The 22,886-nt window shown below is 42.3% G+C and overlaps 1 protein-coding gene across 2 annotated transcripts in view; it reads right to left on the bottom strand.

The window, feature by feature from the left end:
• Positions 1 to 22,886, bottom strand: part of SRGAP1 (SLIT-ROBO Rho GTPase activating protein 1) — a 245,843-nt gene that overhangs the window by 113,244 nt on the left and 109,713 nt on the right. For both annotated transcript variants that reach the window (XM_054025469.1, XM_054025478.1), the window contains exons 2-3: positions 9,247 to 9,442; positions 714 to 876 (exon numbers count right to left, since the gene is read on the bottom strand). In XM_054025469.1, coding sequence (XP_053881444.1) covers positions 714 to 876; positions 9,247 to 9,442 — 359 coding nt within the window. The remainder of the gene's footprint in view (positions 1 to 713; positions 877 to 9,246; positions 9,443 to 22,886) is intronic.

Here is a 22,886-nt window from a genome sequence, read left to right as displayed (position 1 = left end):
CCGGTCCCCCACACAACGGACAATGTTTAAACCCTGCTGAGAGCATCATCAGGGAAATACTTAAACTAACACTAATACAATACTAAGGGTATTAATTAACTCAATACAACTAGAAAAGTCACTAAGAAATAGAGGGATTGTGGGGTGAAAACAACACAGAACTCCAACTCCAGCCACTGGTGATAAGAAGGAACTGAGTGGGGGTTGAGGCAGCACTGCCTCATATAGCCAAGGCAGGAACTATGGCCATGAGGCACAAGCGCTGCCCCTTTACGAGTACTGTTAGGCAAAATTATCTGGCTCCAATGAGTTGGGCACCCACACACCTAAGTGGAATACACAGCTGCATGTACATGAAGAACCACCATGGTCATACAGCAATTCTGATAATAATACAACAACATTCTTTTGTCACTTCTAGGTTGAACCGTTTTTTCCTTCCTGCCTGACTACACAATACACTTTTGAGCAAAGAAGAGGGCTTCTTCCTCACCTCCTGAATTTAAAGCAGTTCAGTTCCTGAGGTCACCATCAGATAGTACATTCCCCACTACATTTGTGGTAAGAATTTTCCCTGTGAAAAATGCCATAAAAAAATCTATTAATATGCTAAAGCAGATTATGTTACTACACTGATGAATCTTCCCTTAAAATTCTACCTCTTAGACACTTGCCTTTCAATGGTAACTAAAATTCAACATGATATATATTACCTTTTTGAACATCCTGGTGGAATCCTCACTTATCTGCATGAAGCGCATGATAACGTTATTCAGATAGATATCGCTCAAAGTTGCATGGTCTTTGCTTTCTCTTCTCACTTGGTTTAGGAGTAAGTACCAACAATTCACTGGAGATAAGAGATTCTGGTCTTTCCTAAAGAGTATATATATGTTACATAATTAACATATCAGAAACATCTCCCTGCCACACCCATCCTCCACCAGATATACATAAACATGAACCCAACAATTTAAGTTGAATTAAATTAAAGAACAATTGACCTCTGTAAAGAAAGAATGCACATGCATCTGCCAGGATAAATGCTAGAAGTCAAGTCCTGTTCCCTTTATTCATGCAAGTAGTCCTACAGAAGTCAACAGGGTTACTCTTGTGAATAAAGTAAGCTGGATTTGGACCTAAATCTGTTTCTGAACAGTCAGTCAATCCATTCTTGGAATATATTTGGTTAGTCAAGCTTTAGATAGCATTTTAAGGCATGTTTTACAAGCCCCATGAGGCACAAATAGAAAAACTAAAGAATTCATATCATTACAACCTCTCCACAAATACCAAAAACTTGACACAAAGTTTGCAGTTGCTCACAGATGAACTATATATAACATTCAGAATCTATATAGGCCATTGCAAAAGAGTTGTACCAATTATTTCTCTTAGCACTGAAAATCCTGCCCCGTAAGAATAGTCCAAACACTTTACAAGAAGAAATCATAGGTGTGCTTGTCTATCAAAATACTGTTCACTGTAATGAATTTAATTGTGATAGTTTTAAAAATGTCCGTAACAATATATAATGTCTCCTAACTCTGATCCGGATTCATAAGTTCCATTTGATCACTAATATTCATGTAACATTGTCAATTACAGTTATATAGTACAAGGGCCACTGATATGACATTTTTCAGTAGTTCAGCATCTCTGTGTTTCCATTACAGACTCTTTCCACCCCAATCTGTGTACTTAAATCACATATAGTTTATCAAACCTTTTATTAAAAATGCCAAAATAAATAATTTAAGTTAGTTCAGTCATTATTTACTTAATGACCTAAAAAACACATTCTTGAGATTTCAGGCTTCCCACCCACCATTAACATCTAGTATAAAATATTAGTTAAAAAAAATAATCTTGCAAACAGTCCTTGTGATGGACTCTGATATCTCAGTTTCAGTGTTACCTGCCAAGCTTGAGCAGTAGCAATTTTCTGTAACTTCTCCCTCTGTGCACCAGGAGTGTATTAAAACCTTGTAGAATATATTTCATAGATTTTAAGGCCAGTAGGGACCATTAGATCACCTACTTGACACTAAAATTGTGGGAGTGATAAATAGAGAACAAGTCACTGATTCAGAGCAATCTGGATGTTTTGGTAACCTGGGCGCAAGCAAACAATGTGTTTTTTAATATTGCTAAATGTAAACGTATACCTCCAGGACCAAAGAATGTAGGCCATTCTTATAAGATGGGGGACTCTATCCTGTGAAACACTGACTTTGAAAAAGATTTTGTGGGACTGGTGGAAAATCAGCTGAATATGAGCTCCAAGTGTGACAAACATGATCCTGGGGTGCATAAACAGGGGAATCTCAAGTAGGAGTAGAGAGGTTATTTTATCTATTTGGCACTGATGCGACAGCAGCAGGAAGAGTGTGTCCAGTTCTGGTGCCCACAATTCAAGAAGGATGTTAATAAATTGGAGAGGGTTCAGAGAAAAGCCATGAGAATGATTAAAGGATTAGAAAAACTGCCTTAAAGCCCAATCTATTTAGTTTAACAAAGAGATGGTTAAGTATAACTTGATTGCAATTGATAAGTATCTACATGGGGAACAAATATTTAATAATGTGCCCTTCAAACTAGCAGAGAAAGGTATAACATGATCCAGTGTCTGGAAGTTGAAGCTAGACAAATTCAGATTAGAAATAAGACATACATTTTAAACCACTGGAACAATTTACCAAGGGTCGTAGTAGATTCTCCATCACTGACAAAAGACGGTTACCTACCTTTCGTAATTGTTGTTCTTCGAGATGTGTTGCTCATGTCCATTCCAATAGGTGTGTGAGTGCGCTGCATGCACGATCAGATGTTTTTTACCCTAGTGGTACCCGCTGGGTCGGCTGTGGGGCCCCCTGGAGTGGTGCCTTTATGGCAGTGTATATAGGTCCCTGCCGACCCACTGCCTGCTCAGTTCCTTCTTGCCGGAATACTCCGACAGAGGGGAGGTGGGCGGGATTTGGAATGGATATGAGCAACACATCTCGAAGAACAGTTATGAAAGGTAGGTAATCGTCTTTTCTTCTTCGAGTGATTGCTCATGTCCATTCCAATAGGTAACTTCCAAGCAGTTTCCACAGAGGAGGGGTCAGAGTTCACCGAGTTGCTGATTGCAGTAATGCCCTGCCGAAGGCTGCATCGTCCCTTGCCTGTTGAGTGATGCCATAGTGCGTTATGAAGGTGTGGATGGAAGACCACGTTGCTGCCTTGCATATGTCCTGAATGGGGACTTGTGCGAGCAACACAGTGGAAGAGGCCTGCGCTCTTGTGGAATGCGCTGTCAACACTGGGGCTGGGATCTTAGCCAGGTTCTGATGGAGGACATGATCCATGACGAGATGCGCTGGGACAAGATGGGAAGCCCTTTCATCCTCTCGGCGATTGCAATAAAAAGCTGTGGTGACTTACGAAACAGCTTTGTGCGTTGAATGTAGAAGGCATGGGCACGCCTGACGTCCAGGGAATGGAGTGCTCGCTCTTTGTTGTTGGCATGAGATTTAGGAAAGAATACCAGTAGAAATATGTCCTAGTTAACGTAAAATTGCAATACTAACTTGGGTAGGAACACTGGGTGAGGGCATAGCTGCACCTTGTCCTTGTAAAAGACTGAGTAGTGGGGCTTGGAAGTCAGCGCTCTGAGCTTGGAGACCCTTCTGGCCGAGGTTATGGCCACCAGAAAGGCCACCTTCCAGGAAAGGTGGGATAAGGGGCAGGTCGCCAGGGGCTCAAAAGAGGGATCCATGAGTCCAGAAAGGACCAGGTTAAGATCCCACTGAGGAACGGGCTGCCTCACCTGGGGGTAAAGCCTATTCAAGCCCTTAAGAAACCGGCCCACCATGGGATTGCTAAAGACTGACCTGCCTGCCACAACGGGTGGAAGGCCGAGATGGTCGCCAGATGCACCTTAATAGATGATATTGCCAACCGCTGTTGCTTCAGGTACAAGAGGTAATCTAGCACAAGGGCAATAGAGGCTTCTGCGGGGAGGGACCAAATGGAGATATGCTTCCACTTCGCCAGGTATGTTGAGTGAGTGGAGCACTTCCTGCTCCCCAACAGAACTTCCCTAACGGAGTCCGAGCACTGCAGTTCAAGCTGGTTCAGCCATGGAGTTTCCACGCCATGAGGTGGAGGGACTCCAGGTTGGGGTGTTGTAGACAAGACAACAAAGAAAGGGCTTTTGGTATAAAAGGAAGAGCTTGAACTGATACAGGACCTTCTTTCTGATCCAGCAAATGGATAGGACCTTCTGCCAAATGGGACCTCCAACCTTTGCCAATGGGTTGGAAAAACTTTGATCTAATAGGACCCCATAAGACTGGCGAGTGACTCCTGGCATATTTTGTGTGTTTAATTCTGTTTTTTTTTTAATAGGTTTTCTCTGTAATGCTTTTACCTTCAGAATAAAAGTGCTTGCTTAGAAAGTGCTGTGGGGTAAGTTGTAACTGGCAACATTATACTGTTGTTTATAGCCCTCAGGAAGAAAGCAAAGCACAGGCACTGGCCATTAGGCAATCTGGCTTGCTGGCTCACAGTGTAAGCTCAAGAAGGTGTACTGAGCTTCTCGTCTTGATGCAGAAATTACTACTGCACTGAAATCTTATGGCCTGTATTATGATGGAGCTCTTACTAAATTATCATTGTGGTCCCTAGCGTTAAAATATATGCGTGAAATTCAATGGAAGTGTTGCCATTTACTTCAGTGGGACCAGGATTTCATCTTATGAACCTAGAATATTCAGGCCATACCATTTCTAGTTGCAAAGAAAACTTTCCTGACATGAACCAAATGTAAAGTGCTGGGTGTGTGAGTCTGCAAACAGTTCTGAGTGTGATGAAAAGCCCCATTCATTTCAATGGAGTGTAACTAGGAAACCATCTAGAGAACAATTTATAAGTCAGGCTGCTGTCAAGGGTTGCTGGGGAGGGGAAGTAGGAGTTCAAGACACCCCATAACTTTTAATTTTGGTGCTTCACAGGAGTAGAAGGGAAAGAAGTTACATCCTTTCCCCCATGCAAAAGCCTCAACTGGCACTGCCCAGCTGTAAAACCTGCAGCTTTGTCCTTGACAATTTATACAACAGAAGTTATTTTTGTCACTACAAAAATGTATGGCACACTGAAGATATGGGCACAATGTAAAGTAAATTCTATTTATTACAATATTAACACCAGGATTCCTGTACTAATTATATTATTCATTTTCATATTTATTCACTAAAAAACACCACTTAGTTTGCTTGAAGCTACCACAATATTTTCAGTTTGATTCAAAAGTTGGTATTGCAAAAATCAGAGGCCCTCCCATGCAAGATTTAGGTCTGAGTTGCCAAAGAGTACACAGAATCCTCCCTTATAGTTGACAATGTAAGTGAACTACATTAAATTCACTTACAAAGATCTTCAGCCAGATGGTTTAAAAATATCCTGCTAATTCATATATTTTAAATCCAGAAGTGACCACTATCATCATCTAGTTTGTCCTTTTGCAGAACACAGACCACAGAACCTCACCCTGTAATTCCTTCGTCAAGATCATAATTTCTGGTTGAGCTACCGCATGTCTTTTAGGAAGACATCCAATCCTGATTTAAAGATAAAATGCCAACCTCCAAGAATGCAAAAATCATGATCCCGAAAAGACGTGGCACTGCTTTACAAGTAATGGTATTTTTTAAAAGATTCTTTTTATTTGCCTTTTGGTGTTTGAGCATTTTGATTAAAGTTTTCCTCTGCAACCATGAGTGCTGGAAATAGAGGCCTGGTCTACATTTAAAACTTTTGCTGGCATAGTTATATTGGTTACAGTGTCAAGAAAAATCACACCTATAGCAGGTGTACCATTTCTGTGCGGGTAAAAGCCCTAGTGTAGTAGTGTGACCACTAGGGTTGCCAACTGTCTAATTGCACAAACCCAAACACCCTTGCCCCGCCCCTGCCCCGAGGCCCCGCCCCCTCCATCCCTCCTCCCTCTGTTGCTCGCTGTCCTCCACTTTTACTGGGCTGGGGTAGGGAGTTGGGGTATGGGAGGGGGTGCGGGGTCTGGGCTGGGAGGTGGGGCTGCGGGGTTTGGAGTGTAGAAGGAAGGTCTGGGCTAAGCCTGGGGCAGGGGATTGGGGTCCTGGAGGGGGTGTGGGCCCTGGAAAGGAGTTTGGGTGAGGGAGGGGGATCAGGGCTGGGGCAGGGGGTTGGGGTGTGGGAGGTGGTGCGGGCTCTGGGAGGGAGTTTGGGTGTGGGAGGGGGTCAGGGGATGGGTCAAAAGGTTGGGGGTGCCGACTTCGGTCAGGCAGCACTTACCTCGAGCAGCTCCTGGAGGCACCGCCCCCACAGTTCCCACTGGTCATGGTTCCTGGCCAAAGGGAGCTGTGGAGTTGGTGCTCAGGGCGGGGTCAGTGCACAAAGACCACCTGGCCACCTCTGCACCAAAGAATTAGAGGGACGTGCCGGCTGCTTCCAGGGGCTATGTGGACCAGGGAAGGTAGGGAGTCTGCCTTAGCCGTGCTGCACCACCCCCACCAACTGGACTTCTAGTGGCCTATTAAAATATCCTGGATTGGTTTCAGTAGCCAATGGGAGATCAATGCTGATCCAGGAAACTCCTGGCCAATATGGAGGTTGCCACCCAGACCGGCTGGTTTTTGGCTTCTGTGTCTGGGTGCCATTTAGTGTTGCCAGGTGCCTATTTTTGACAGGAAAGTCTAGTTGAAAAGGGGACCCCGCAACCCTAAATGGCACTTGAATCAAATGTCCAGTTACCGTGGGGTGGGGAGAGATGCTGGCTCATTAACCTGCCCCAGTCCTTGCTCAGCTGGAGCCGCCTTCTATCTGCAGGCAGGCTTCTTGAGACGATCGACCAAGCAACGGGGGGGGAGAGGAGTGAACGATGGGGATAGGGCTTTGGGGAAAGAGGCAGAGAGGGGGGTCAGGCCTTGGGGAGAAGAGGTGGATCAGGATGTGTGGCCTCAGGAGTCCAGTTACTTACTGGTACTATACCACAGTGTAGACAGTTATAGTGGGGGAAAAAGTCCTTTTGCCGGCATAGCTTATTTCGTTTGGGAAAGTGGAAGCAGCTTACTGCAAAAGAACCGTTTAGCTGGTATACACTGCTTCTACACTAGGAGAGTTTGCCAGTATAACTATACCAACAAACCCTTTCTAGAATAGACAGGGCCTGACTTTTTTTTTCTTTTTCTTGATGCAATTCTTAAATAATCATATGATTCAAGGGATATAATTGCAAGTGCCGCAACAATGAGTTAGAGAATCTACCACATCCCTGGATAAGTAGTTCCAGGCCTTGTCCGTCACTGTTAGAATTTGCTCCTTATTTTCAGTGTGAATTGATCTAGATTCAGCTTTCAGCGATTGGCTGTTAAATGCATTTGTCTTTGATCATTCACCAGTATTTTGATTAATTGCAAAATACTTTGAATGAGCTAAGTTGGTTTTATACATGAATGGACTATAAGGTGGATAGAAAGCTGGCTAGATCATCGGGCTTAACGGGTAGTGATCAATGGATCCATGTCTAGTTGGCAGCCAGTATCAAGCAGAGTGCCCCAAGGGTTGGTCCTGGGGCCGGTTTTGTTTAATATCTTCATTAATGATCTGGAGGATGACATGGATTGCACCCTCAGCAAGTTTGCAGATGACACTAAACTGAGAGGAGTGGTAGATACGCTGGAGGGTAGGGACAGGATACAAAGGGACCTAGACAAATTAGAGGATTGGGCCAAAAGAAACCTGATGAGGTTCATCAAGGACAAGTGCAGAGTCCTGCATTTAGGACAGAAGAATTCCATGCACTGCTATAGACTAGGGACCAAGTGGCTAGGCAGCAGTTCTGCAGAAAAGGACCTAGGGGTTACAGTGGACGAGAAGCTGGATATGAGTCAACATGTGCACTTGTTGCCAAGAAGGGTAACGGCATTTTGGGCTGTATAAGTAGGAGCATTGCCAGCAGATCGACGGATGTGATCATTCCCCTCTATTCGGCATTGGTGAGGCCTCATCTGGAGTACTGTGTCCAGTTTTGGGCCCCACACTACAAGAAGGATGTGGAAAAATTGGAAAGAGTCCAGCGGAGTGCAACAAAAATGATTAGGGGGCTGGAGCACATGACTTATGAGGAGAGGCTGAGGGAATTAGGATTATTTAGTCTGCAGAAGAGAAGAATGAGGAGGGATCTGATAGCTGCTTTCAACTACCTGAAAGGGGGTTCCAAAGAGGATGGATCTAGACTGTTCTCAGTGGGACCAGACGATAGAACAAGGAGTAATGGTCTCAAGTTGCAGTGGGGGAAGTTTAGGTTGGATATTAGGAAAAACTTTTTCACTAGTAAGGTGGTGAAGCACTGGAATGGGTTAGCTAGGGAGGTGGTGGAATCTCCTTCCTTAGAGATTTTTAAGGTCAAGCTTGACAAAGCCCTGGCTGGGATGATTTAGTTGGGGATTGGTCCTGCTTTGAGCAGGGAGTTGGACTAGATGACCTCCTAAGGTCCCTTCCAACCCTGATATTCTATGATTCTATGAGGCACGTAATAAATAAAATTAATATATTCATGAATTGTTCAACCAGCTCTGTAAGTTGGGCAAATACAAAGAAGAGAATATTTCAACAAATAATTTTTTTGAAATATTTTGCAAAATGTACCAAATAAATTATTTGACAAATAGTATCTGACCAGCTCTGCATTGCACAAAAGTTACTATAGTCTGTGCACATCCATATAAAACATTTAGCCGTGTATGAAATATGACTCTTCCTTGTTTCTAAGGATAGCAGCAATAAAGAGGCAGCAAAGCCCATATGTAACAATACATACAATAACAATTTTCTCTCCTCTTCTCTCTTTTTTTACTTCTTCCTGGCATCTCTTGGAAGGCTGATCAGCCTTTATTATGAGCCTGTCAAATTCTGAAAACTCCATTGCAACAATCAGCACACAGTTTTGCATATCCAATGCTGTGCATCTCTTCCAGCTGGGTATTACATTTTGTTTTCCCACCAAGTTCTTTCACACGATAATATTTGTGCAATTTAAATATCAAGAGATTGTATCAATCTGCCATGAACATTCACTAATTAAACAGTACCACAAGTCAGTGGGACCAAAATGCAAGGGAGATGACTGATTACACAGTATTTGGACCTTTGACAAAATAAATAAGCTAACCCACTTCTAACACTGGAAAGTGAATTGAGTTTAAGTATTAGAACCTCTCTTACTTGTACTGTTGATGGTCCTTTGTACTTCTTGTTTTTGCCATGAACCTTTCTGCTAATTTTTCTAGATTGCGGGAATATTCCGTCTCTATTTCTGCTTTCTTGCGGAAAAAATCCTGCAGGTCCTGAAGAAGCTGCACCCTCATTTCAGTTTGCTGCTCCAGACATTTCTGCTGCTCTATCAGTTGAGCACGAATCTCTAAAGGAAACACACACAACTGAAGTCAGTGAAAACAGGGAAGAAAAAAACCCACAAAAATAATATTTGCTGCACATTCTGAATAAAGCACACAAGAGTGAGGAAAAAATACAATCTAAGCTATATACATATATGTTATATGGTGCAAGTAACCTAGCAATAAAATCCATACAGTTACCTTCTACTTTCAACATAAGAGTGGTCACCAACAGTCACCACACAACTGAGTTTTCACATTTGCGTCTTATTCTTAATATAGGTAGAAATTACTGTATCACAGGTTATACTGATTGCTGGCAAGTGTTGCATTTGTAGCTATGACGGTCGAAGAAACATGTATTTCTGACAGTTAAAATGCATCATAGATGTGCATAGGGTTCTTGAGACTCCGGTACACTTAAATAAAATCAAATACAAAACAAACACCTCCCTATAATATTTATCCAGAATGGCAAAAGAAAAGAGCAGCTTTCCTTTTAGATTTGTAGCCACCATTGGCACATGAAAATAGCATCTGGTAATGTTTATTTAGTGTTTATATTTCTGTAGTGTAAAAATACATTGTTCTCGAGTTATAGGAATACCTATACTAAAAATATCCTTCTGTTTCTTTTAAAAGACATTAATGTAATAGGAAAATCCCTAGAGCAGAAATTATGATTTCATTCATAACATTTGTATCCCTTTTTGTCACTGTCCCATTCAAATCCAGGCTAAAAAAATTATCACAGCATAGTGCAATGAAGAGAGTAATCATTTTGCAATCATATAGGAATGTTAACTACGAATGTAACTATGTGATCAGCCTGAGTCAACATCTATTGAAGTAAAAAAAGCAAGACTCTCTTGGATGTTAAAAGGAGCTCAACTGGTTCCTAATTATGTGACCATTTAATAGGTAAACTGACTTTAGAAAATCTTAAATGTATTACAAATCCATGTACAGTATGCTCAACATTTGTAATAGAGGAGCATTACAAAACCAATATTGTACCTATGCTACTGGATGCTATAAACTACTACTACTACTAAAACAACAATAATGTCAAAGTCTTATTGTATCTATGATTTGCATCCATATTGGTCTTAGAAGACAAGTGAAGGCAAAGATATAATCTGAAATACCACTTGAATTGGAATTCAAAAATGTACGCTAAAGTGAGCTAGTGTTGGCACAGAAATTATTAAACCAGTAGTTGGTCAAGGAGGGAGATATCCCAAAACTCTCTCCCAAATCTACTTTGAGCCACCAGCTATTGTGTTAATCATTAATGAGAGCATCCGTTTCTATAGTCTGGGAGATGAACCAAAAAATCATGTATTTGGTTTTCATTTCACTTCAACTCAAGTCACTGGAAAAGAACTATGCCTCCAGTAAAGATGAGCCACTGTAAGATAACACTGTATCAATGGCATACATATGCATAGAGGAGAAAACACATTGGAGCTGGAAGGTTAACAACAGAAATAGAAAAGAGAAACCCAAGAACAGATCCTTGATGTGCCCACTATTTTTAATGCCCTTTGATTCTAATGGAAATTGTCTGAACACAATTCCATAAGTAACTCGCAAACCATAGTATGAATTCGCTGCTAAGCCCAAAATTTTAGTTTTTGGAGCAGTAATTTTGACTGACTAAATCCAACTCCTTAGACAGGTCCACGTAAAGAGAGCTATCATTAGTAACTTTAAGCTGAACTTGTTTTTCAAATAACTACACCTTAACTATACTGAATGTCAGTGCATCTTGCCACTACACTTCCCCTCTTTGAGCAGGTCTTCTCCACAGAAACATGGAAGAGAAAATCTACAAAAATGGCCAGGATCACTGGGAGTAGGTGTAATATCTGAAAATACTTTAAACTAACTAAATTTCTAGCTGACAGTATTTCCTTAAAGCTTTTAAATATTTTAAAACAGAGAATGATCTTTGATAGATGCACACAGCTCAAGGTTGCACAGGCACAGATAGGATGCAGTTATTACACTGTTCTACAGCCAAAATGCTTCTGAAATAAATGTCGTCAAACTTTACTAATTCTGGGTCACTGAGAACAAAAGTGATGCTTAAAATTGTTGATTGGCTCTAGTTTTCAAGATATGCTATTGGGTCAGTATATACGACCCTTGACTTGGGAATGGCGGAGGATAAGTGAGTTATAAAGGGAAGGGATCTCAATTTAACCCAGAAATGACTAAAATACATCTTTGACTGGATCTATGACTAAATCTATGACTGGGTTTGGACAGTACTTGTTTTTTAGGCAAAACAATGAATGATGTAATCTGAAGCTGGTATTGCGTCATACATGATATGAATTGCATCATGTTATTCCTAGAAGTCATGGATGATGCAATCATAACGAAGCTTACATCACTCTGCTGAACAAATTGCCCTAGATCAGCTCTAGAAATCATACAGTGTCGTGCTCTCTTATTTGTCAGTGTTTGATTTTGCAAAGGGACACATTTCTGTTTAGCCAAAGTGAGCAGAGATGCCTCGTACTTCTGTGAACAGTGCACATAACTTCTGCTATGTTTGTGGTCAAGTGACTTTTGCATCACAAAAGCGCAGCATAACCACTATGGTTAAGAAAGCCTATCACCTTTATTTTGGCTGCAAAACTGGAGATCAGGACAAGAGGTGGGCCCCACACATATGCTGCAACACTTGTGCAACAAATCTTCGCCAGTGCTTGAACAGGAAAAGGAAATCTATGCCTTTTGCAGTGCCAATGATTTGGAGAGAGCCAACAGTTCATACCAGCAATTGTTACTTCTGCATGGTGCCTCCAATTGGGAAAGGTGAGTCAAAGAAGAAAAAGTGGACTGTGCATTATCCAAACATTCCATCAGCTATATGCCCAGTACCCCACGGAGAAGGACTGTCGGTTCCTGATGCACCAGAATCATTCTCACTTGAGTCAGACGAGGAAGAGGAAGAGGATGAAACTTCTAGCCCTGAACCATCAATGTCACAGGACCCACATTTTCTCCCATCCTCCTCCTCTGAACCACACCTCATAACACAAGGTGAACTGAATGACCTTGTCAGGGATTTGGAACTACCCAAGAGTAAGGCAGAGCTGTTGGGCTCCAGACTACAGCAGTGGAATCTCCTGGCAGGTGATTTTAGGGTTTCCATGTTCCGTGACCGTCAAAAGGATCTTGTCCCATTCTTCTTCATGGAAGGTGATCTTGTCACCTGCAACAACATCGATGGTGTGATGGCAGCCCTCAACATCGTTCACGATCCAGATGAGTGGAGACTGTTCATTGATTCATCGAAGACGAGTCTTAGAGCTGTTTTACTGCATAATGGCAATGTTTTGCCATCCATTCCAGTTGGTCATGCAGTCCATATGAAGGAAACCTATGACAACATGAAACAACTTTTGAGGTGGATAAACTATGACCAACATCAGTGGCAGCTTTGTGGCGATTTGAAGGTTGGTGCTCTCTTGCTTCGTCTGCAGACTGGATACGCAAAGTATTGCTGTTTTCTCTGCGAATGGGATAGTCATGCAAGAGATTCCCACTACATCAAGAAAGATTGGTCACTCCAACAGTCATTGGAGCCTGGGAGGAAAAGTGTTCAGCATCCACCACCTGTTGAATCAAGGAAGATTTTGTTACCACCCTTACACATCAAGCTGGGTCTGATGAAGAACTTTGTCAAGGCCATTGACAAAACACAAGCAGCTTTCAAGTACCTCTGTGGAAAATTTCCAAGGTTAAGTGAAGCTAAGATAAAGAAAGGTGTCTTTGTTGGTCCTCAGATTCGTGAACTTCTTCGAGATGATGCATTTGACCATGCACTGCGTGGCAAGGAAAGGACGGCATGGAAAGCCTTCCAGTTAGTGGCAATAAATTTTCCCGGAAACAACAAGGCAGACAACTACAGGTTGTTGGTGGAAAACCTCCTCAAGGCATACAAAAGCCTTGGTTGCAACATGTCACTAAAGATACATTTTTTGCACTCTCATCTAGATTTTTTTCCACCGAACTGCGGAGCAGTGAGCGACGAGCACGGCGAGTGATTTCACCAGGACACTGCAACAATGGAGAAACGCTATCAGGGCAAATGGAGCCCATCAATGCTTGCAGACTATTGCTGGACAGTGACAAGAGATGCTCCATTTAATGAATACAAGAGACAAGCCAAGAAGTGCCGAGTAGACACTGAATAGGACTAAACTATGTACATAATAGTTTTTTGCCTTTTGTTTCATAATAAATTTTATTTATATAACCCTTTTGCTGATTTTTAAAGTGTTACATAAACAGGACAGGTGAAATATTATCATGTAAAGCAACCATAAACACGTGAAAAGACCTAGGTTTACAATTTATGATTAAAACTCTATTTATCTACACAATATACATAGACATAAAATGTAAAAACTTAAATATCTTAGAAACAGTAGCCAGTCAGTTGTTTTAATTGTCATATTTGAATTTAGCATCTCAAAATACATAATAAATAGCACATTTTATCTCTGAAGCAGACGACTTCTCAAAAATTGTAGACCAGTGTTATTAAAGCTGGTTGCTTATCTAGAAAGTCACAGATTCCATTGCTTTATGCGCCATGATTTCCAACTTCTCAGCACCTCTCCTGGGAGGCAGAATCTACTTTTATGGGCGGCTCCAGCAGGGGGGGCTCTCAGCTGCCAGGTGAAGATGTCACTACTCTTACCACCTGCAGGGGATCTAAGGAGGGCTCCACTACTGCTAACTAGTCCCTGGCAGGAGGATCAAGATCTGTTCCACCAGACTTTAAAGTAGCAATTTGCTTTCTAGCTGTATCCTTTTCTTCTGCTTCTGATCCTTTCTTTGCCTCCTTCTCCCCCCCCTTCCCTCCCCCTTAACATAATATGTGCCGTGACATTTTCGGGGGTGGGAGAAGGGGAAAGAAGAGAAAGTTGTGACTTTCACTGTTTGTCATAACAAGGCTGTGATTTTAAAATATTTTTTTTTATAACAGACAACCAGCCTTAGTAATTGTATGGGCTTTGCACTAATCAGTATTATGGAAAACTCCACCAAGACCCTCTTCAACCACTCAGCGTAAGTCAACTCCCTAGTTCCACAAAGAGCTGTATGAAGTATTACTATGCTTTATTTAATCTAAAAGCTGACATACAAGATTGTGAAAGTGTGCATAATTAAAGACACTAGAGATCAAAGCTCTCTAATTAATACATGAACAGGTACAGTATAGCCAACAGAATGGCAAAGATTGGTACCCCACCCCCACCAGGACACTTTAATTCTGACATGGAAGGGCCACCTGTATGAGTTAGGATGGAATTCAGTCTCCCTGTCCATTCAATCAATGACTTTTCTGCTAAGGGTTAGTTGCCATCCCCAATCACAATTTATGGTATCCAGCTGTCCTGCATAAGATGACATAGCACTACGACTAAATTAATGTGCAACTCCACTTTTATATTCAAGTATACTGTATATCCTGGTTTTATGAGATGTTTATTGAAAACATTAGGGAATTGTACAAAGTGAATTATAATATACACAAGCTGACTGAAGTATTAAATAATGTACTGGAAAGAATAATCAGAAGTATACTGGAATATGTGTTGATTAATCACACACACCCAGTTCAAAGTGAATGGCAGCCACCAATGTTCCCCTTTCTTCCACTGAAGTTACATTATAATCAGATCTACATCCCAGCAGTTTTAACCTGATCCCTAGTGCATTACATTAAAATGGGCCTTAACATGGTTTTACCTTTCAAAGATTTCCTTCCTCCTCAAGCATTATTGTTGAATTGGATCATGGATTTTTCCTAATCTCAGGAAATGCTAGCATGAGAAGACATGACAAAGTGCTACTGAATGTTCACATTAATTTCTCAGTTACTTTCCATGCAGAAAAAATTCAAAGCATTTACCTCCTCAGTTATAACAAGTTCTTTATATTGATTTATTTCAAAAGTTTCCCCAACACACAAATTATCTATTAATTTAGAAACAGAGGTAGCATCTCAGATAATCAAGAGGCTCTTAAAGTCAAAAACTAACATTTAAAAACTTTAAAAACAGATCATAAAAAACTTTAAAAACAGATCATAAATGATCTAGAGAAAGGGGTAAACAGTGAGTTGGCAAAGTTTGCAGATGATACTAAACTGCTCAAAATAGTTAAGACCAAAGCAGACTGTGAAGAACTTCGAAAAGATCTCACAAAACTAAGTGATTTGGCAACAAAATGGCAAATGAAATTTAATGTGGATAAATGTAAAGTAATGCACACAGGAAAAAATAACCCCAACTATACATACAATATGATGCAGGCTAATTTAGCTACAACTAATCAGGAAAGAGATCTTGGAGTCATCATGGATAGTTCTCTAAAGATGTCCACGCAGCGTGCAGTGGCAGTAAAAAAAGCAAATAGGATGTTAGGAATCATTAAAAAAGGGATAGAGAATAAGATGGAGAATATTTTATTGCCCATCTATAAATCCATGGTACGCCCACATCCTGAATACTGCGTACAGATGTGGTCTCCTCATCTCAAAAAAGATATAATGGCATTAGAAAAGGTTCAGAGAAGGGCAACTAAAATGATTAAGGGTTTGGAACAGGTCCCATATGAGGAGAGATTAAAGAGGCTGGGACTTTTCAGCTTGGAAAAGAGGAGACTAAGGGGGGATATGATAGAGGTATATAAAATCATGAGTGGTATGAAGAAAGTGAAAAAGGAAAAGTTATTTACTTGTTCCCATAATATATGAACTAGGGGCCACCAAATGAAATTAATGGGCAGCAGGTTTAAAACAAATAAAAGGAAGTTCTTCTTCACACAGCGCACAGTCAATCTGTGGAACTCCTTGCCTGAGGAGGTTGTGAAGGCTAGGGACAGGTCTTCACTGGGGGGGGGGGGTCGATTTAAGATACGCAAATTCAGCTATGCGAATAGCGTAGCTGAATTCGACCTATCGGAGCCGACTTACCCCGCTGTGAGGATGGCGGCAAAATCGACCTCCACGGCTCCCCGTCGACGGCGCTTACTCCCACCTCTGCTGGTGGAGTAAGAGCGTCGATTCGGGGATCGATTGTCGCGTCCCGACGAGACGTGATAATTCGATCCCCGAGAGACCGATTTCTACCCGCCGATTCAGGCGGGTAGCGTAGACCTAGCCTAGGACATAACAGGGTTTAAAAGAGTACTAGATAAATTCATGGTGGTTAAGTCCATTAATGGCTATTAGCCAGGACAGGTAAGGAATGGTGTCCCTAGCCTCTGTCTGTCAGATGGTGGAGATGGATGGCAGGAGAGAGATCACTTGATCATTGCCTGTTAGGTTCACTCCCTCTGGGGCACCTGGCACTGGACACTGTCGGAGACAGGATATTGGGCTGGATGGACCTTTGGTCTGACCCAGTACAGCCATTCTTATGTTTTTATGTTTACACCAAAATGAAGTGACAGCCAGCTCAAATAAAAGAGCACAGGCATAATGGCAGTGTAGCAAGTAAGAAGCCACTTTCTGCACTAGCTGTCATTTCTAAATTATATTAAGGTGCAGTTGCACATAGAGGACACTGCAGTCTTCCCACCTCAAGGCAACAAAGGCCTGGAGAAGAGTCTGTATTGGGGGGAGGGAACCCCAACTTTGGGCAACAGCTGTTCTTTGGAGGTCCAGAAGCAGCTGGGATTACAAGACGACTCCCAGACTGCTAAACAGAATAACAATCAGTAAATACTGTGATAAAGGGCACAGATATAAGGTGAACTGCTGGCCCCATTGACATTTCTCAGCCATTTCTTTTGGTGGTTGCTTGTGCCCTATGAGCTACACCCTAGTGTCCTCTGGTCAAATTTTCAAGTTCCTAGCTTTCACTCATGTCCCAGTCTCCATCAGGCAATGGATAAGATATTCAACCACAGCAGGCGAATACTATTTATAACAGTTAAACTTACCCGTACACCATATTTCACTGCCTTGTGTAAAAGCAGAAATGTAGAAACTGCATTACTGTGCTGACTTGAGCTGCTATTACAAATGCCAAGTCATATTACCTCATAACTATATAACATTGCAGTAGTATGTAGCATTCTACAGTAACTGTGTCATATCAATAATAGACCCTACTCAAAATATTTACAAACTAAAAGCATGAGTAGGTACAATGCACTGCTCTGTGATACAGAATAATTAAAATAGCTATAGGTCAGCAAAGAATGAGATCTGTCATCCCAGCTTTCACATACACTGGCATTTCAGGCCTAATCAGTTACCCCCCAGAAGTCAATGGAAAACTCCCATTAACCTCAATGGATGTTGGGCACGCTAGGCATGTGCAATACTAGTTAAATTTTAAAGAAACACATAATTCCATCATAACTACTGCCCCTTCTTGTGAATCTAACTTTTCTATTTGCCCCAAAATTCTTACATTCTTTGTTGTTTGTTAATTTAGTGCTCATGAAAAGTACCAAAATGGCAACAATCTTATCCCCCTTTTGGGCAAAGCAGCTGCAGCAGTGGCAGGCCCACATGCAGTTTCAATCCTGTCTGAGAGAGTGTTACATATTTAAGTAATGATTAAAATACATAAATGCATTAATACATTTACACTGTTACTGGATAACAACACCTGACAGGGTTAGGGCCCAATCCTGCTAACAATCTCTCTCTCTCTCTCTCACTCACACATGCACACACTAATAGGACTACTTGAGAATATAGATGGGTATTCACAGTTTTTGCAGGACAGGACCCTTCATCTTTTCAGTAACTTCAGAGAATGGAAAAACAATGAGGAGTCCTTGTGGCACAGACTAACACGGCTAACACTCAGAGACTGGAGTTACACAACATATCCATTTCTTTTTCACATTATCTGACTCACAAGAGAAAGCTCAGAAATGCAGATCTACTTGTCTCAACACAAAAAATTCCTAAGTGCTAAGAACTTATATTCCCGGAGTGTTACAATACAGCTCCAACCCAGCCACCATCCCTTCCCCAACTTTTCCTGAATTTATGGTCTTCTTATTGATTTATATACCAGATCCTGGTTACCTAGAATAAGAGCTATGTAATTATTTCAGCTTAGATATTATCTGGTGACTAACACACATTCCTCTTTAAAACAGATGACAGAAAACTACTTATCTTGCAATTCTACTTCTCTGAAGATATGGTCTTGCAAGATTCTCATTCCTGGGTCCTAGTTGCTAAGTACAAGACTGGCTAAAGCTTGAGTTGGCTAAGACCACTGGGCTACTCAGTGCCAGCATTGTCTGCATCAGTACAGATCCAGCCTCCACTCCCCCATGAGCCCAGGCAAGCAGCTTCATCAATTAAGTGTCCTGCATTATCACTAGCTAGGCCAAGCATTAGCTCCTCATCGTGTGGGGCTTTGCTGCTTCAAAGTGGTACTTAGCATCAGCTCACTGGATGATGTAGGGAAAGATCTGAGAAAGGGCCAGAAGCTACTCATTGCACCTTGGATGAAGCCCCTAATACACGGCAGCATATCAGTGCCACTGAGTCCTCCCCTCCTACATTCATGTCTTCAGAGAGGAAGGTGGTGATTCTGGGTACCAGTATTACATTTGACATTCTGGTCCAGTCACTCTTGGTCCTGTAGGTGGCTGCTATGAAGCCCACAGCACTGACCTCGAGGCACTGAACTGCTTTTCTTACTCAGACCTTTGCCACTCATACAATCAAAGAATTTGAATGGCAATTCTGGAAAGCAGTATTTATGGTTGGCAGGAGGGTGTTGTGCCACAACTGGAAGGGGCTTGGCTCATGTTCTACCCCAGGCTACCACTATCTTCATGGCCAAAAAATCTTAAGAGCTTGTGAGTTCCAACAGACTGACTGTTGAAGAAAGATCCAGGAGTGAGAATATGATACTTCTGGAAAAACACATGTAAACGGTTCACTAGCACAATCCCCAGTGAGAACTTTCTACAACAGACTAGCAAAAAATGTAATCATGGGATAAATTACGTCAAGGAGTCTAAAGCCAGATTCTGCAAACCTTTATGTGATTAATTTTACTCACATGAGTAGTCAGTGGAGGGACTACTAACCTGCTTGAAGTTAATCATATGTCTAAGCGTTTGTAGGATAGCGCCTTAACTGATGTAGCTTCCCCCTTCATTTGCTTTTCCAACCACTTCAGTCTTATCTACGCTAATGCAGCAAGTTGATCTAAGTTACGCTATTCCAGCTACGTGAATAACGTAACTGGAGTCAATGTAGCTTAGATCAACTTACTGCGGTGTATATACTACACTACGTCGATGGTAGACACTCTCCCAACGACTTACTTTACTCTTCTCATTCTGGTGGAGTACTGGAATCGACCGGAGAGCACTCTGATGTCGATTTAGCAGGTCTTCACCAGACCCGCTAATTCGCTCCCGCTGCATCGATCACAGCAGCATCGATCTCCGGTAAGTGTAGACATGGCCTCACTCACAACGTGTCCATTATTCCAAGTTAACTTGGATTCACTTATTTATTTATTTATTCCACTTCTTGTCTGTCTTCACGCACAAGGTCAGCTCCCAGATTGCTGCACTGGGCAGTACAGCATGGGGAGAAGGTGACCAACCCTCTGTGGAGAAAGAAGTGGTTCGGGACTATTTAGAAAAACTGGACGTGCACAAGTCCATGGGACCGGATGCGCTGCATCCGAGGGTGCTAAAGGAGTTGGCGGGTGAGATTGCAGAGCCATTAGCCATTATTTTTGAAAACTCATGGCGATCGGGGGAGGTCCCAGATGACTGGAAAAAGGCTAATGTAGTGCCCATCTTTAAAAAAGGGAAGGAGGAGGATCCGGGGAACTACAGGCCAGTCAGCCTCACCTCAGTCCCTGGAAAAATCATGGAGCAGGTCCTCAAGGAATCAATTATGAAACATTTAGAGGAGAGGAAAGTGATCAGGAACAGTCAGCATGGATTCACGAAGGGGAAGTCGTGCCTGACTAACCTAATTGCCTTCTATGATGAGATAACTGGCTCTGTGGATGAGGGGAAAGCAGTGGATGTGTTATTCCTTGACTTTAGCAAAGCTTTTGATACAGTCTCCCACAGTATTCTTGCCGCCAAGTTAAAGAAGTATGGGCTGGATGAATGGACTGTAAGGTGGATAGAAAGCTGGCTAGATCGTTGGGCTCAACGGGTAGTGATCAATGGCTCCATGTCTAGTTGGCAGCCGGTTTCAAGCGGAGTGCCCCAAGTGTCGGTCCTGGGGCCGGTTTTGTTTAATATCTTTATTAATGATCTGGAGGATGGTGTGGACTTCACTCTCAGCAAGTTTGCAGATGACACTAAACTAGGAGGCGTGGTAGATACACTAGAGGGTAGGGATCGGATACAGAGGGACCTAGACAAATTAGAGGATTGGGCCGAAAAAAACCTGATGAGGTTCAACAAGGACAAGTGCAGAGTCCTGCACTTAGGACGGAAGAATCCCATGCACTGGTACAGACTAGGGACCGAATGGCTAGGTAGCAGTTCTGCAGAAAAGGACCTAGGGGTCACAGTGGACAAGAAGCTGGATATGAGTCAACAGTGTGCTCTTGTTGCCAAGAAGGCTAACGGCATTTTGGGCTGTATAAGTAGGGGCATTGCCAGCAGATCGAGGAACGTGATCGTTCCCCTTTATTCGACATTGGTGAGGCCTCATCTGGAATACTGTGTCCAGTTTTGGTCCCCACACTACAAGAAGGATGTGGAAAAATTGGAAAGAGTCCAGCGGAGGGCAACAAAAATGATTAGGAGTCTGGAGCACATGACTTATGAGGAGAGGCTGAGGGAACTGGGGTTGTTTAGTCTCCAGAAGAGAAGAATGAGGGGGGATTTGATAGCAGCCTTCAACTACCTGAAGGGGGGTTCCAAAGAGGATGGAGCTCGGCTGTTCTCAGTGGTGGCAGACGACAGAACAAGGAGCAATGGTCTCAAGTTGCAGTGGGGGAGGTCCAGGTTGGATATCAGGAAAAACTATTTCACTAGGAGGGTGGTGAAACACTGGAATGTGTTACCTAGGGAGGTGGTGGAGTCTCCTTCCTTGGAGGTTTTTAAGGCCCGGCTTGACAAAGCCCTGGCTGGGATGATTTAGCTGGGAATTGGTCCTGCTTTGAGCAGGGGGTTGGACTAGATGACCTCTTGAGGTCCCTTACAACTCTGATATTCTATGATTCTATGATTTGCCAAAGTGAAACTTCCCCACCTTAAATACCCTCTCTGAATTTGCCCCATATGCAAATTTTGAACCAAGCTAAATTTGCTTTCTAATTCATTCACTTGGGATTTTATTTGACAGAAACAGTATATTCCCCCTCTTCAAAAGAAAATGGTTCTTTGACAGCCTATTCAATGGTACATTGGCTGGGGTGCAAAATTTATTTCAGTCCATCTGAAAGACTTGTGGAGAAAGCCAAAAGTCAAGCACACTGAAGCGTCTGTTTAAATCTCTGCCTCTACTTACTTCTTAACACTAAAATAAATTAATTCAAGCAATTAAAAATGGGGGGGAGAGAGGTCCTTGTATGCCCATTAGTAGAAATTTTAGTTTATAAATGACTATAATGATGACAGTGAGCACTTCTGGGTCCTTTTAATAACTATCATGTAACATCCAGGTCAAAAAGAGAGAATAAATCACTGTTTCTTGTGCAAACTAAAACTAGTCATACACAACTAGAAATACCTCGCCTAATGCATTCCAAGACCGCATTAGCTTTTTTCATGGCCATGTCACATTGCCGACTCATAGTCATCCTGCGATCAACCAGGACTCCGAGGGGGACAGATAGCTCAGTGGTTTGAGCATTGGCCTGCTAAACCCAGGGTTGTGAATTCAATCTTTGAGGGGGCCACTTAGGGATCTGGGGCAAAAATCAGTACTTGGTCCTGCTCGTGAAGGCAGGGGGCTGGACTCGATGACCTTTCAAGGTCCCTTCCAGTTCTAGGAGATAGGATATCTCCACTAATTTTAATTTATTTATACAACCAAAATATATTTTCTTTAGTTTTAATTAAACCAGCCAGAAACTGGATTAGCAATAATGCATCCTCTTAACCAGGGGTCTGCACAGTCATGGGATCCAGGCAGACAGAGCCAAAAAGGTGTAGAGGACTCCATTTTAATGCCTCTCACACTTTTGTTCTCTATGCAATGCTAAGCTATGCTAAGAAGAGCCCAAAATATACTATATGTAGCTGCAGAAGCTTGTTGTTGGAGGATAAAAAACCTGCTATTCACATCCACAGCTGATGGTCACCTAGCTGCCTACAGTCAGAGCCATCTGAATGGATGGCATTTTGCCTGCTCGCAACTTGGTTGGACTGTTCTGCACAGCATTGGTGCCAAGTGGCCATAGGTTAGGCAGGCAAGCTGTCTGCATAACATTTTGAGCACCATCTATTCTGCAGAAGCTGCTCATT

The sequence above is a fragment of the Malaclemys terrapin genome, chromosome 1 (assembly GCF_027887155.1).
Source record: "Malaclemys terrapin pileata isolate rMalTer1 chromosome 1, rMalTer1.hap1, whole genome shotgun sequence".
Taxonomy (NCBI): domain Eukaryota; kingdom Metazoa; phylum Chordata; order Testudines; family Emydidae; genus Malaclemys; species Malaclemys terrapin.
This window is presented reverse-complemented; position numbering and strand designations above follow the sequence as displayed.